This window comes from Stenella coeruleoalba (assembly GCF_951394435.1).
Source record: "Stenella coeruleoalba genome assembly, chromosome: 19".
Classification (NCBI taxonomy): Eukaryota; Metazoa; Chordata; class Mammalia; order Artiodactyla; family Delphinidae; genus Stenella; species Stenella coeruleoalba.
In genome coordinates this window covers 18044877-18061432 of record NC_137165.1, presented here as the reverse complement: position 1 = coordinate 18061432, position 16556 = coordinate 18044877, and the positions used below count along the sequence as shown (strand labels likewise).

General features: G+C 41.0%; 2 protein-coding genes across 2 annotated transcripts in view; one reads left to right on the top strand and one right to left on the bottom strand.

Moving 5' to 3' along the window:
- CRLF3 (cytokine receptor like factor 3) overlaps nt 1-16556 on the top strand; it is a 43284-nt gene that overhangs the window by 8130 nt on the left and 18598 nt on the right. The window contains exons 2-6 of the mRNA XM_079904140.1: nt 4430-4637; nt 8054-8141; nt 9051-9228; nt 10357-10579; nt 11269-11401. Of these exons, the coding sequence (XP_079760266.1) occupies nt 4430-4637; nt 8054-8141; nt 9051-9228; nt 10357-10579; nt 11269-11401 (830 nt within the window). The remainder of the gene's footprint in view (nt 1-4429; nt 4638-8053; nt 8142-9050; nt 9229-10356; nt 10580-11268; nt 11402-16556) is intronic.
- Nucleotides 12826-13195, bottom strand: LOC307178051 (small ribosomal subunit protein eS27-like). Its single transcript, XM_079905706.1, has one exon. It carries the CDS (start codon nt 13149-13151, stop codon nt 12897-12899), a length of 255 nt encoding a protein of 84 aa, XP_079761832.1. The 5' UTR covers nt 13152-13195; the 3' UTR covers nt 12826-12896.

The following is a 16556-nucleotide window of genomic DNA, read 5'->3' as shown; positions in this document are numbered from 1 at the left end:
GCTTCTTCAATTTCAGTTGACTATTTTTTATCTTTGTCTTTTATTTTTGATCCCTGTGTTCTTGTTAGCTAATAGTGTGTAAAGACAGTCTCTAATTTTAAAATAGTTTTAGTTAGCTTCCTGTAAGCAAAACAATTGGGAAAATAAATTCTTAGATTACCCTTGGAGGATAAAAATTCTTTTCTTCTATAAAGTCATGAAAATGCATGTTTCAGAGGAGGTAGAGGAGATTCCAGTTACTTAATTTCCTGAAACACACACATGTTATGTTGTGTTATAGATAGGGCAACTGTATATTGCCACTTAAGACCAGAGGTGTCTTAAATCAGATTCTAGGTAGGTTTTATGACATTTTAGTAGCTAAACTCTAGAAAATGTCAGTCTCTGTTGTCTTGGAGGACTGTGAAGTATATATTTTCTAGGCTTTTGCATGGCTTAGTATTGATGTATAATCTTGATGACTTTTTGGCATTTTGAGAACTTATCCTCATGTTAAAACTTTAAAAATACAGTTGCTTTGGAATTAGAGTCAACTGCAGTGGAAACTTTGTAAATAAGATTTAATGGTCTGTTACAGGAGAGGTTTTAGTAGAAAATTCGTTCTGAATATTGTTAATCAACATAAACAATGTATATTACAGTTTCCCTTCTGAGACCTTGAGTTGTATATCATTTGTATTTTTCTTAAATTTACTTTGTTACAAACCATCACAGTTGTTTTGCCCTGAGTGGTTGTCTACCACATTTTTTTTAACATCTTTATTGGAGTATAATTGCTTTACAATGTTGTGTTAGTTTCTGCTGTATAACAAAGTGTATCAGCTATATGTATACATATATCCCCATATCCCCTCCCTCTTGCATCTCCCTCCCTTGTACTGTTGGTGGGAATGTAAATTGATACAGCCACTATGGAGAGAAGTATGGAGGTTCCTTAAAAAAATAAAAATGGAACTACCATATGACCCAGCAGTCCCACTACTGGGCATATACCCTGAGAAAATTCGTAATTCAGAAAGACATGCACCCCAGTGTTCACTGCAGCACTATTTACAATAGCCAGGACATGGAAGCAACCTAAGTGTCCATCGACAGATGAATGGATAAAGAAGATGTGGCACATATATCCAATGGAATATTACTTAGCCATGAAAAGAAATGAAATTGAGTTATTTGTAGTGAGGTGGATGGTCCTAGAGTCTGTCATACAGAGTGAAGTAAGTCAGAAAGAGAAAGACAGATACCATATGCTGACACATATATGGAATCTACCACATGATTCTTTATGCAAGGACAAGAAATACACATTGCAGCAGGAAATGTCTTCATCCAATACATAATTTAGCGGTTTATGGGAATGCTTTAAAATGGGGTCTGTAAGCACTAACCAGCTTGGTGTAGTGGACAGACCATGGTCCTTGGAGTCGCACTGTTTCTGGCACTGGGAAGCCGTGGGGAAGTTATTTGACTTCCTTGAGCTTTACTTTCTTCAACGTAGACAATACAGACCTAACTCTCAGTGTTGTTGGGAAGATTGAGTGAGCTATAACACTCAATGGACCATGGTACCACCTCAAATATGAAGAAATTCACTCAGCAGCAAAGTTTGCATTTTAAAATTAGTTTTATTAAAAGCCAAGCGAATGAACTTGATTAGTTACATGATTCAATTAAAGGTGGCTGTGGCTTTGAATTATGAACTGTTTCAGGGAGAAGAAAATGATGCCAAGGTAGTGTCAAGTTTGGAACAGCAGTGGTCGGGAATCTATGAACAAAAAGGAGTCAAATTTATAATGAAATTGCGGGAGGTGGATTTGGAAATGGATTCTCCCTTCGCTGGCCCTCTCACTGCTTTGTGCTCACACACTTCCTTTTTTTCTGAGGTTCTGAAACAAAAACAAAATGTAGTGGAGCTCTGCAGCAGTTGAAGGAGCTTTTGAATTCTTCCTAAAGAGGAAATTGACTTTACCTAACTAATGCACTTCCTGTGTGTGCGGTGTCCGCTGAAGAGGGAGATAGGACCTCACTGGTACAGCGCTCGACTGCAGAATTTCCTCCCGGTGGTGAGGGTGCGCCAACACATTGTCTTCATTTACTCTGGTATCTGTAAGGCCGGTATGAATCACCTGGGGATCTTGTTACCAATGCAGCTTCTGATCCAGTAATTCTGGGTGGGGCCTGAGATTTTGCATTTCTAACAATATTCCAGGTGAGATATATAAAAATCATAAGGCATTCTTTTCCTGGTTCTTTTTAAAAGGTCTTAAAAACATACACGATTAACTTAATTTCATTGAACATTTATTTGCTAGGTGCTACGTACGTTAGGGCCTGATTCTCAAGGATCCCACAGTTGGTGGTGCACCAGATCAAGGAGATTTTGAATATACCCGCCCCCTGATTTTTTTTAAACTTCGTCTTGGGTTTAGAAGTTCTCTAGTAACTTTACAGAGATTAGTTAACAATTAAACTTAAATTAGGATTTCTCTTTTTCTTTATGATTTAAGAAATTCTTTCACTTACCGCACATATACCATCATAACTTATATTAATGTCAAAAGGGGAAAAAAATTGTTTCTGTGATCTCCCCAGCCAATCAAACCATTTTTTTTTTCCTGTGTTTCTTTGTAGTCCTTAGACGTGGGCATCTTTTGTTTTTACATGGTTGTGAACATTTCTGGACAACAGTTTTGTATTGTTTTTAATTTTAGTGTTAGAGAATAGAAAGTTTTCTAAATTTCTCTATTAACTGTTGAAATATTGTACTTTATCCATATTTTGATATGTTCTTTTCTTGGTGTATTTTTCTGGGATGTCAAATGCTCTTGCTAAGATCAAGTTAGCAAAGGGTTAGGGTAGTAAACATAACATGTCTTAGGAAACTAATATAATATCTGCAAAGTAAAGTATGAGTTTGCTTTAATTCAACTGAATGTTTGGCTTATAGTTAGAATTTTCCTGTTAAGTGAGAAAAAGTGAATTGTATCTTATCTGTATTCTTAAAAAAAAAATCCGGTGTCTATATAGACAACTGACTTGTTTTCAGAATATCTGTGAGATGTAAAGATTTTCCTGTTATATCTTCTGGAACAGCTGTTCTTAATGTGGGCTCTGTGGACCTAGGGTAGTGTCTCTCAGAGTGTGGGCTGCAGAGTCACAGGTGTGCTTGTGAAAAAGAACTCTGCCCATACGCTCCCCCAGCCCCTTCTCCAAGCTGGTTCTGGGATGGAGCCCTGCCATCTAAACTATAACAAGATGCAATTGTATGATACGTGATTCTTCTGCAAAGCAAGTTTCAGAATTACTGCTCTGAGCGAGCCATGGTTGGGATCTGAGGGAATTTGCAATCTCTGAAATTCAATAAATGTCTTTTGGGTAGGGTTTATTCATTTTTCTGGGAAGAAGGTTCATAAACCTCTCATTAAGATTCGCAAAGAGGACCATGACTGAAAAAGGATGAAGTCATTGTCCCAGGTGTGTTTTTCCTGAACATCTGTCTTCTGCCTCCTCTGAACCTTTTGGATTGTGAATAAATTCTTAGTTTTCTTTTACCATAATGAGGGCATGTTGTCCATGAAGTGATTTTTTTTGTATTGTGTTTTTTTTATAGCTATTCTTCCTTTTTTTAATATAAATTTATTTATTTATTTGGCTGTGTTCTGTCTTCCTTGCGGTGCGCAGGCTTCTTATCGTGGTGGCTTCTCTAGTTGCAGAGCACGGGCTCTAGGCGCGCGGGCTTAAGTAGCTGTGGTATGTGGGCTCAGAAGTTGTGGCTCGTGGGCTCTAGGGCGCAGGCTCACTAGTTGTGGTGCACGGGCTTAGTTGCTCCGCAGCATGTGGGATCTTCCCGGACCAGGGCTCGAACCTGTATCCCCTACTTTGGCAGGCGGATTCCTAACCCCTGTGCCACCAGGGAAGTTCCTGTATTGTGGTTTTTTAATCTACCGTTTCTTTATTGCTTTTCAGTAAAATGAATTTTAATTTCTTAATTTAATTTTTTTTGGTACTGAAACGTATTATTTCTGAGAACTACTTTGTGCAGATAATATTTATTTCTAACATTTATTTATTGAGAACAAGTGTGCCCGTTATTCTACCAAGTGCGGTACATAGACTATTTTTATTTAATCCTTGCAGCAACTCCATGAAGCGAGCATTGTTATACTCATTTGACAAATAAGGGAATTGAGGCATGATGTGTTTAATTAACTTAGCCAGATTGACATAGTTGTGAATGATGGGACCATGCTTTCTCACCTGAAGGCCAACTCTATGGAAGTCTGCAAGTTTGCACAAATGAATCACATTTGGTTTATCATTGAATGGAAGGTGATGGTTGTGTAGTGCCTTGAGATTATTAGGGATGATGCCTGTGGATTAGCCCCTTCTAGAGATTCTGATTCTGAGTTTTTATGTTATTTCTTTTCAGATCAAAGAGAGTGCATCCCAGACGAGAGATGTCCTCAAACAGCATTTTAACGATTTGAAAGGAACCCTTGGGAAGCTCCTGGATGAGCGATTGGTGACCCTTTTGCAAGAGGTGGACACCATTGAACAGGAGACCATTAAACCACTAGATGACTGCCAGAAGCTGATAGAGCACGGAGTTAACACTGCAGCGGACTTAGTCCAAGAAGGTGGGGAGGGCTTCCTGGTGGCGCAGTGGTTGAGAGTCCGCCTGCCGATGCAGGGGACACGGGTTCGTGCCCTGGTCCGGGAGGATCCCACATGCCGTGGAGCGGCTGGGCGCGTGAGCCGTGGCCGCTGAGCCTGCGCGTCCGGAGCCTGTGCTCCGCAACGGGAGAGACCACAACAGTGAGAGGCCTGCGTACCGCAAAAAAAAAAAAAAAAAAAAAGAAAAGAAGGTGGGGAGTCCAGGGAGCCTGTTAAACGCAGCACATTCAGATTGACGCTGCTGGTATCTCAGGGTTCCAGCAGGCTTCCTGCCATCTGTGGGGTGCTCAGGCTATGCGTACCTTGGGACAGTTTGTGATACAGGATGACAGGTGTACAGTGAGGTATCCTAGGGTAAATGCAATTAATGTACTAATTATAATCATTTACAAAATACGGAGTAAATTATAATCATTTACAAAATAAGGATTTTTTTCATGGTTCTGTTAACACAGTGATTTTACGGTCATTTTGAGTCTGTTCACATATTTTTCGGAGTGTCAATGGTCTATAGGATTTAATGCCATCATTCTTTTTAGAGATTAACGAGTAGGATTGGTGTTTACTCCTGAAATTGCACTGGTTATATCCCTAACTTTAGGCAGTTATTTTGGTTAAATCATGCTCGGTTCTTGCCTTGCTGCCTTCCTGTCTCCACATCTACCTACCTCCCCTCCTTCCCTCCTGTAGGTCTTTGTCAGGTACATTAAATAAAAAGGTAATAAGTTCTGCCCTTTGGGGTTCACAGCCCAGTGAGAGAAGCACACACGATGAGAGAGATCTAAGACCTCACGGGAGCACAGAAGGGGAAACGCTTACCTCTGGAAGAGTGTAGGATGGCTTTCTATAGGAGGAGTTCCACCGAGGCTTGAAGAAATTCATCAAGCAGACAAAGGAAGAAAAGGAGGTCACAGCACGATTGGAAGCAGAAGTAACGTCAAGAGTAAAGTGAATGGCATATCTGGGAGATATTGAATGCAGTATTTTAGGCAGCAGAGTTACACAGTCAGATTTGCATTTTTTAAAAACGACACTGCCCACAGTTTGGAGACTGTGTTAGAGGTTGTAAGGAAGTAAAAGTGGCCGATGAGGAAGCTGTGGCAGCAGTCAGATAGGCAGCAATGGGAGACGGTGACAGGTGAAGATGAAGCAGAGCTGGTTTTAAGATTTTTCGGAGGGACTTCCCTGGTGGCGCAGTGGTTAAGACTCTGCCTGCCACTGCAGGGGACATGGGTTCCATCCCTGGTCCGGGAAGATCCCACATGCCGCAGAGCAATGAAGCCCGTGCGCCACAACTACTGAGCCTGCGCTCTAGAGCCCATGAGCCACAACTACAGAGCCCACACACCACAGCTTCTGAAGCCCATGCACCTAGAACCCATGCTCTGCAACAAGAGAAGCCACCGCAGTGAGAAGCCTGTGCACTGCAATGAAGAGTAGCCCCTCATTCACCTCAACTAGAGAAAGCCCATGCACAGCAACAAAGCCAAAAATGAATGAATGAATGACTGAATGAATAAATAAATATAAAATTAAAAAAAAGATATTTTGGAGATAGAATTGATGGTGATCTTACTGAGCCATAAGTGTTGATTATTGGTGATTGCCTGGTTATAGGATGGAGGAGAAAGAGAAGAATTTAGGATGACCCAACCCAGCGTGATTTTAGACGACCGGTGAATTGTGCCGTTGACTGACACAGAACATGAAGGGGGAGGGTGGGTAGTTAGACAGTTGGTTTGGGGTATGTTAGTTCAAGGTGCCGGAGATGCCAGGAGTTGGGAATGTGGGTGTGATGCTTAGGAGAGAGATCATACCTTGAGATGTCAATGTGGCAGTGAATGGTGTGTATGTTACCTCTGAATCCATGGGAATAAGTAAAATCATCAAGAGATAGTGTACAATAAGAGAAGGCTACAGAAGGTGGGACTCTGAGGGACGTCAGTATTTAAAAGGGCGTTGAGGAAAAAGGATCCAGGGAAGGAGACTGAATACCATCGGTTCTTTGATGAGTGCTGTGAGTGGCATAGGATGAAAAGTGCGTGGCTGGCTCCCAGCTCTGTCACTCCAGCTGGAAGTTAGTCCCCGTTTTGGTCCCACTTAGAATATAGTACTAATGTTATCTTTACACACTAATTACATTTTTGTCTTATCTTCAAGGAGAAGTGTTTATTTGCCACTGACAATAACAGTGCCTTTGAGAAAATTATTTTTAGCAGGACTTCAGAATGTCTTTCCCTGGGCGCTTAGCATTTGGAAACAAACTCAGCAGCAGTTCAGCACAGGTCAGGAGTGTATACCAATCACCACGAGGCTTGACCAATGTTTTTATTTTAGAAAATAAATCCTTTGAGGCACATACATGCTTGTTGCAGCATCTGATTTTTTTTTTAAATACTTCAGAAATGTTTTAAATTTCAAACTTTTTCCTCCCCTCCCTTCCCGAGGGATTAAAAACTTATTTATGAAATTTTTAGGATTTTGAGGCAGTGTTCAGTGTGTCTGTTTTCCTTTTGGTAAGGGGGGAAGGTCATGTCATATGGTCTCAAAACACTTTAACTCTAGGGTATACTGAGATGGGAAACAGTTCTAGTAGTGTTCTTTAGGGCTGTGGAAGGACAGAGATGTTGATCATTTTCTTATGACTTTATATAATATTTCCTTTATATGACCCTTCACCCTATTGCTTGTGTCAGGATAATATTTGCACTGACTCCTATTGGAGTTGATAAAGATTCTGTAGGGGAGATGGGAAGAGGTCCCTGGGACTTATGCCTTGCATAAAATTGGTTGACAAACCAAGTTTCCATTTGTAGAGCAGAATCTTTCATCTCTGGCAGAATGTTGTCATTGTGTACCCCCTTCCTCTTGCGTTTAACCTTAAAGTCGTTTCTAAAATAGTTTCTTATTTATTTATTTATTTATTTGTTTGTTTATTTTTGGCTGCATTGGGTCTTCATTGCTGCACGCGGGCTTTCTCTAGTTGCGACGAGCAAGGGCTACTCTTCGTTGTGGTGCGTGGGCCTCATTGCAGTGGCTTCTCTTTGTTGTGGAGCACGGGCTCTAGGTGTGCGGGCACAGTAGTTGTGGCACGCAGGCTCAGTAGTTGTGGCGCACAGGCTTAGTTGCTCCACGGCATGTGGGATCTTCCCAGGCAGGGGCTTGAACCCGTGTCCCCTGCATTGGCAGGTGGATTCTTAACCACTGCGCCACCAGGGAAGTCCCTAAAATAGTTTCTACGTTTACTTTTGGGGAATTTGTGACATCACTTAAGAATTGTTTTCAAGAGAACCAGAGACCCACTTAGACACGGGTTGTGTTGATTAGTTTATAACGTGACCATTTTTCCCTGTACTAGTTCTCTTATTCCTGATTGTAGGTGAGATCGCCATTCTGGGTGGTGTAGGAGAACAGAATGAAAAACTGTGGAGCTTTACCAAAAAGGCCTCACACATCCAGTTGGACAGGTAAAAGTGTTAGTGTCTCTTGGGCTTAAGCTGTCCGCTTTTCTTTTTTTCTTTTCGCCTGTTAAAAATTCGGATTCAGGGATATAGAAAATGTGTTTCTCAAGTTTTCACTGCCCATTACCAGTATTACTAGTATGAAATAGTTGTGATTGTAATCTCTGGTATAGAATTACTACCGATTTTCTACAATCCTAATGTGTAAGAGAACTGTTAATTTAAAAAAATCTGAACAAAGTCATAGCTCAAACAACGAAGTCCTACTGTATAGCACAGGGAACTATATTCAATATCCTGTGATAAACCATAAGGGAAAAGAATATAAAAAAGAATGTATATATGTATAACTGAATCACTTTGCTGTACAGCAGGAACGAACACAACAGTGTAAATCAACTACACTTCAATTAAAACAAACAAACCTGCGTCATAGCTCAGTAAACCAGATCTTTTGCTATAAACTTAACAATTGTGATCCTACCCATTTTCTCTCGTTCCTTTCATTTATTTGGGAAGAGAATTTTAATGTAATGTCTTGCAAAACCCCCACTGCCATTAGCATTATTTACTGGGGGCTTCTGCACCGTTACAGTATGTGACTGATCTACAGTATTTTTTGTTGGGGAATTGCGTGGCGGTCCAGCGGTTAGGACTCCATGCCTTCACTGCTGAGGGCCTGGGTTTGATCGCTGGTCTGAGAACTAAGATCCCACAAGCTGTGCAGCACGGCCAAAAATAAGTAAATAAAATATTCCTTGTTATTTTTTAAAAAATTGAGATATAGTTGATTTACAGTGTTGTATACGTTTCAGGTGTACAGCATAGTGATTTGCAGTTTTTCAAGGCTATACTTCCTTGTATTTTTAACTCTCAGTTAAAAGCCTTATAAACACATGAGCTTTGTTTCCTCAGCTTACCAGAGGTGCCTTTACTGGTTGATGTGCCTTGCTTATCTGCTCAGTTGGATGACTCAATTCTTAACATAGTGAAAGACCATATTTTCAAGCATGGAACGGTAGCGTCTCGCCCACCAGTACAGATAGAAGAATTGATAGAGAAACCCGGAGGCATCATCGTACGATGGTGTAAGGTACGTAATTCAGGATTGTAGAAATGGCTTCAGCATTATGGATTTGAGAGTTGGGGGCCTTTACGATTTTTTTTTTATTAGTTGCCTTTGAATGTCTTCTTCTCTGCATGAACAAAAGTGCCCTTTGCTTTACAACTAAGGTCACAGGGAACCTGAACTGAGGTAGCTCTTCCAGTTGGGATAAACACTTTTGAAGGTACTTTATAAAATCTCTGTATCGAAATGTTTCCCATCACATATTTCCCAAACTTAACTCTTGGTGACTTGAGGATCGTTCAGAATTAGAAAAGTCAGAAGGTGATAGTGAACATTGGGTGTTGGATATTTTTCTGTTCAACACTGAACTAATACCTCTGAAATAAAGTTTTAAAGTATGGTTTTTTCACACTCTTAGCATTGCCAAGAATTTTGTATATTCAATCATATTATGCGTGTGAATTACCATATTTTAGATAAAAACCATGTCCAGATGAGTCATGATGTCTTGGCTGTTGACAGATAACATCATTCAGAGGTGGGTGGTCAGCTTCTGGAAACTATTTTCTTTTTTTTTTGTTTTTTGTTTTTTTGCGGTATGTGGGCCTCTCACTGTTGTGGCCTCTCCCATTGCGGAGCACAGGCTCAGCGGCCATGGCTCACGGGCCTAGCCGCTCTGTGGCATGTGGGATCTTCCCAGACCGGGGCACGAACCCATGTCCCCTGCATCGGCATGTGGATTCTTAACCACTGTGCCACCAGGGAAGCCCTGTCTTCTATTAATTTTAAGGAGTCCTTTATATATTTCAGATATTAGCTCTCTCTTGGTTATATGAATAATGTAGTTTTGGGATACTTGTCTTTGAATTTTGAATGTCTTATCTTTGGCATTAATTGTTTAGAAGTCATGCCATTGCTTCAGAGGAAGCACATTTTTTTCATATCAGACTGGGGTTATAAAACACATGGTTCAATAAGGAAAACAAGGGAAATAATAATGGCATGTTTCCTCTGACCTTCCTGAGAAGAACCCGTATTCAGCATGTGGACCTGTATGCTTGGCCCCAAATGCCCCCATTCAAAGTTCCTAAGTAGTGATGCTGAGAGAAGTTATTCTCTGACGTTTACCTAACGTAAAGCCTTTCTCCTCAGGTGGATGACGACTTTACCGCCCAAGATTACAGGCTCCAGTTCCGTAAATGTACTTCCAGTCATTTTGAGGACGTGTATGTAGGCTCTGAAACTGAATTCATAGTATTGCACATAGACCCCAATGTTGATTATCAGTTCAGAGTCTGCGCCCGAGGAGATGGCCGACAGGAGTGGAGTCCTTGGAGTGTTCCCCAGATAGGTCATTCCACGCTGGTGCCTCATGGTATGCTGTTGCCTTCTCACTCCTGAAGCTTAACTGTGTATGAGTACACGTATCCTGTGCTAAAGGCAGCACACTGACAGCCCTTTTTCCTAAGGATAAACCCTGAATTGATGGAGAATAACATGGAATATGTCTTTTACTTCCTGCTCAAATTGCTTCATGTGAATTTTGAGAACTTTTCATTCGTTCTTATCTTCAGAGTCCCCGAATAGTGCCAGGCAGGATTATAAGCATCCTAAAACCAAAGAGTTTAAATATTGCATTAGAAGACTGCAACATTCGACCCAAACCTTCAACGTATATCTTGATAGAGGCTTTTTCTTAGAAGTCTTACAATCCAAAATTGACCTCTCCTATATAACTTTTTTTAAGGATTTAGAAAAAAAAAAGATTTAGACTTGGTTAATTACTTCTTAATCAGGTTGGAATAAGCTCAAACATGATTTTATTAGGTAAGAGATAACACTTATTTGATCTTCCTTGCCAAAAATGTGTAGGAAGAGACTAAAATCTTTCTTGTGATTTGTAGGATTGACCATGACACCCTGTCACTGAATTTTTCCTTTCATTGAACTTGCCCATGAACCCTAAGTAGCGTCTTCCACTTCCAAGTTTTATTCAATGTGCCTGTGTTGAAGATATTCCCCAAAAGATTCTAACAATTTACAATATCTTTGCTTTTTAAAAAGAGTGGACAGCTGGCTTTGAGGGGTACAGTCTGAGCAGTCGAAGAAACATAGCGCTTCGGAATGATGCTGAATCGTCCGGTGTTCTCTACTCCAGCGCTCCCACTTACTTCTGTGGGCAGACATTAACATTCAGGCAAGTGGATATTAAAAGATCTGTCTGTCATGCCTTAGGCAGTAAGTGAAGTACACAGAGCATCCATGAGCTTCGGATCAAAACAGTCCTGAGTTTATTCCGTCATTTCTAGGTAGTGTTACTTTGGAGCAATTTACTTGTTTCTCTTTGCTTCGCTTTTCTCGTATGTATTCACAGGGTTATTATGAGCATGAACTGAGATAATGGGTATAAAATGCCTTGCTTCTGCCTGATAAATAGTGTGTGTTCACTGTGTTTACGTCTTCTTTCTTCTTGGTAAATAGAATACCTCTCAAAAATCAGTCTTAAGCGTTCAGAGGTCCCCAATTTTTTTTTCTTTGTGAATCAATAAGAGCAAGTATCTGTGAGAGACAACCTATCAGAGTAAACACACTATATATATAGTCTCTATAAAATAAAATTGAAAGCGTGCCTCTCCTGCCGCCAATTAATTTTCTATTTCTTCATCCATTTCTTCCTGTATTAGAAAAATTTCCTTTTTCTTGTTTTCATGTTGTCTGAGATATATTCTCTGTGGTCCTATTTCTAAATAGCTTTTCCTAAAAACCAAAGCCCAAACTTTGATTTAGGAAAGTGAAGCTTGTCTGATGTTCACCATACACACCTCAGTGTAGCAAACTCTCCTCTAAGTTTTAAGTTGTGAGATCATAGGATTTTATTGTGAATGCTTGTTCCAAGTTCCTCTTGGGTCAGTTCCTTGTTGTATAAGGCATGGAGTGTATCTGAAAGTTTTATCTAAGCTAGTGTTGCCATGTTCTCCACCAGCCAAGTCATTTGAACTGGCAGCATGATCAGAATGCACTAGTTTATGCTTTGTCTCTCTTTTTTTTTTTTTTTTTTTTTGGCGGTACGCAGGCCTCTCACTGTTGTGGCCTCTCCCGTTGCGGAGCACAGGCTCTGGACACACAGGCTCAGCGGCCATGGCTTATGGGCCCAGCCGCTCCGCGGCATGTGGGATCTTCCCGGACCGGGGCACGAACCCGTGTCCCCTGCATCGGCAGGAGGACTCTCAACCACTGCGCCACCAGGAAAGCCCTCATTTTTTTAAAAAATAAATTTATTTATTTTAATTTTGGCTGTGTTGGGTCTTCATTGCTGTGCATGGGCTTTCTCTAGTTGTGGCCTGCAGGGGCTACTCTTCGTTGTGGTGCGTGCGCTTCTCATTGCCGTGGCTTCTCTTGTTGAGGAGTATGGACTCTAGGTGCGCAGGCTTCAGTAGTTGCAGCACGTGGGCTCGGTAGTTGTGGCTCGTGTGCTCTAGAGTGCAGGCTCAGTAGTTGTGGTGCACGGACTTAGTTGCTCTGCTGCATGTGGGATCTTCCTGGACCAGGGATTGAACCCATGTCCTCTGCGTTGGCAGGCGGATTCTTAACCACTGTGCCACCAGGGAAATCCCATTTGTCTCTTTTTTTTTGGACGTATCCAAAATGTGTTTATTGGGATGTTTTCCCATTCATCTTGATTCCCGGGGCTTTTAGTGCTGCTTCCATCTGAAGGAGCACCCTTCTGTAAGCCTTGCTTTTCCTCCTGTAGGCTGGCAGAGGACGGTAGAGCAGCCAACACACAAAACTACTGTTTGTGCATGGCTAAAGACGGTGGTGATTTTATAGTATCCTGGGCATCTCACATCCATGAAATAGGAATTGGGGCTCTGCACCAGGCGCTTCTTCTTGTGTTTCCTCTTCTCCTCTTCTGGAGAGGGATGAAGGAGAACCTTTGCGAGAGGCATGTTCTCGTGAGGAGGTCGTCACCATCAGAAACCTTGTCTCACTTTTGACACCTCCTCTCACCCCTCACGTTATGAAAAAAGAATAACTTATTAACCAGAAAAAACTAGCAGAGGAATGAGGAGTCTGGTACCTAACATCTATTTAATTATTCCCCAGGTAATCAGGAGTTTTCTGTACTAACAAACCTCTTCTCTGCTGATGTCCCTTGTTTATAGAAATACTCCCATTAGTGAGGCTGCTGAGAACAGGGTACTTCTGTATAATGATAGGACTTCCTGAGTTAACAGATTCAGGCCAGATACCTCAGATCATAGTAAGAATAATACTCATAGTATTACAAATTGCAGTTAATATTTAAATTGCATTTACTATGGTACTGTTCTAAGCACTTTACTTATATTAACTCATTTGATTCTCACAATAACCCAATGAAATAGGTGTAGTTACCCATTTTAGGGATGAAGATACTGAGGCACAGAGAAGTGAAGTCATTTACCCAGTGTCACATAACTGGTAAGTGGCAAAGCTAGGATTTAAACCCAGTCTGGCTCCAGTAATTTTAACCACTGGTCTGTATTGCTTCTCATTTTTCTTTTTTCATGGGAGAGTAAACATGATTTGAGTTAGTGTGGAAATGTATAGTTTCTCCGCTACTGTGTCCTCAGCTCTTTTCCTTTTCTCTCTTCTATGATTTTTATCCCTGGGTGATGGTGATCTGATGCTCTTTTTACTTTTAGCTTCTCCCTCTGTGAACACAGGGGAAGGTCCGATAGATGATCTACTTAGGTTTGTTTCTTAAGTCATTCAATAAATGTATATAGATTACAACATTGGAAATTACACACATTGATTTAAACCCACGTACTGTCTGTGGACAGTACAACACTTAGTCGGCCTCAGTAAACCATTAGTTCCTCCTTCCTCCTCCAAAGGGGTCCCCCTTGGTAGGGTGATTAACTGAAACTTATTTAAGCTCAGTATTATCTTAGCCAGACTGTTGCATTGTTGTCATTTTTCCTTTGAATGTGGATTGAAAATGTTTTCTCTCCTTGTTTAAAGGAATTTCAGGCATTGGCAGTTAAGGCAGAGGATGTGAATAGAGTGTTTGTATGGGGCACCTTCACGCATGGGGTTGGGGGCAGATAGGCCTGCTTGAATCAAGGTAAACTTTATTCAGCTTTTTGAGGGCCTCATAGTCAGAAGGGAGATTATACTCCTGCAGCCCTGCCCTGTTGCTCAGCCCAGTCGATCCCTGCTGAAGTTTCTGGAATCCTTAGAACTGCTGACACCAAAGGAACCTGTTACTGGCCGGCTTTTAACAGTCTCTAGAGCCCAGTCTCATGTGGTGCCCGGGTCTGCTAGCAACCCCCTCCTTCCAGGCCTCTCTCTGATTTCCTGTCTTGAACATTCCTGCTTTCCCTTGCTTCTAAGATTTCCCATTCTTACTGTTTTTTAAACCATATTTTTCTCTCTGTCTATGAGTCTGTTTCTGTTTTGTAGATAGGCTCATTTGTACCGTATTTTAGATTCCACATGTAAGTGATATCATATTAAACCCTAGCTTTTAGTTTGTTTGTAGAGGGAGGATTACATGAAGTCAGGGAGACATGTCTGCTTTGGGATGTTCACATATAATAGCTATTCCTCCCAGATAACCTAAGGAATATTCCTTAGACTTTTTTTCCCTGTCCATATCCTTCTGTCTTAAACTGCTTTTCTAAAATGTAAGGACAGTTCTGCTCGCCTGTGGTCTTTGTGAATGATGCTGATTGTTTCATACAACCCTATTCCATTCAGATGGTACTTACAGTACTTGGTATTGTTGGGAATGCAAAGTTTAAGAAAAAGAAAAAACTAGAATCTTATCTAACCACAGAATAGGCAGTTTATAAATTATAAAGTATAAGAAAGATCCTGACTGCTGTGGAATATAGAAGAAGGAAGAGTTACTTCTAGATGAGGGGTTGGTGAAGGCTTTATCTCAGGTAGGGCTGAAAAGGAAAGTTCAGGTAGAGAAACAAAGCAAGAACCAAAGATACGGAGGAGAAAAAAATATAAAGAACGGGAAGTAATGAGTGTGAATTGGTTTTATAGAGATGGGAGTATAGTCAGAACCCCAGAAAAGTACGACATTCTTGTGGACAGGCTATGTATATTTATTTCTTTTTCAATTTCTCAAAGACTTGCCCCTTGGGAGCTCACTTGTGCCCATTTATAAGGAGGGCATTTGATACCACATACAGAGGTCTTTTTCTTTTTTCCTTTTTCCAACAAAAGTCTTCACCAAGTAAAACCAAGTCAGGTTCACATTTCATTGTGTTGGGAGTCATGCTCTGCATTTGACTTTTCATGAATTCACGAGTTGAGCTAGGCTACAAAATAATAACAGCCAGCTCACCTTTGTCGAACCCTACTGTGTGTTACTTCTTAAGTATTGAGTTAATGTCTGTAAATCCTCATTACATGCTCAGGAGGTAGACACATTTTATAGATGAGGAAACTGAGATGTAAAAAGATTAAACCACCTGCCTGAGGTTGTACAGATTCTTCATAGTAATGCTGAGATGCAAATCCTAGCAGTCTAGCCCTGTAGGACTCTGCTTGGACTTAGAGTGAGTTGGAAGGCCATTGGAGGACATTGAGCAAATGAATGATGTGATATGACATATGTTTTATAAGTCATTTTGGCTGCTGGGTGGAAAATAGTCTGTACAGCGGTACAGGCTGGAAGGAGACCATTTAGGAGGCTGGAGAGGAGGAGCAAAAATATTACCAGAAATGAAGGGAAGGCTGTATTCAGCATTCCAGTATTAATCTTGGTGATGGCTAATGGTGGCTTGGACCAGGATGGAGCAGTTGAGGTAATGATAAGTGGTCAGAATCTGGATTTATTTTGAAGGAAGAACTGATGGGATTTATTGACAGGTTGGTTGTGAGGTATGAGAAAGGAGTCAAGTGTAACCTCAGGGTTTTTGGACTAAGTAACTTAGGGTAGAATTGTCATTTACTGAGGTAGGTAAGGCCTTATAAGGAGCCTATTTATGGGTGAATATCAGTTCTTTCACAAATTAATTTGAGTTCCTTATTAGACATATAAGTGAAAATGGGGGGTAGAGACAGTCAGATATACAAATCGGGAGTTCAGTGGAAAAGACCAGACTGTAGATATTAATTTGAGAGTTTTTAACATATAGATGTGTGTTTAGAGCCGTGAGACTGCATGAGATTAGCCAGGGAATGAGTGTAGGGAGAGGACACTGGGGAACTCTTCACATTTAGCTTTTGGGGAGGAAAGAACCAGCAAAGGATTCTGAGGAGTAGCAGCAAGTGAGGTAGACGGGAAAAGTGGGAGGACGTGGTGTCCTGAAGCCAAGCAAAGGAAGTGTTTCCAAGAGGAAGTAGCG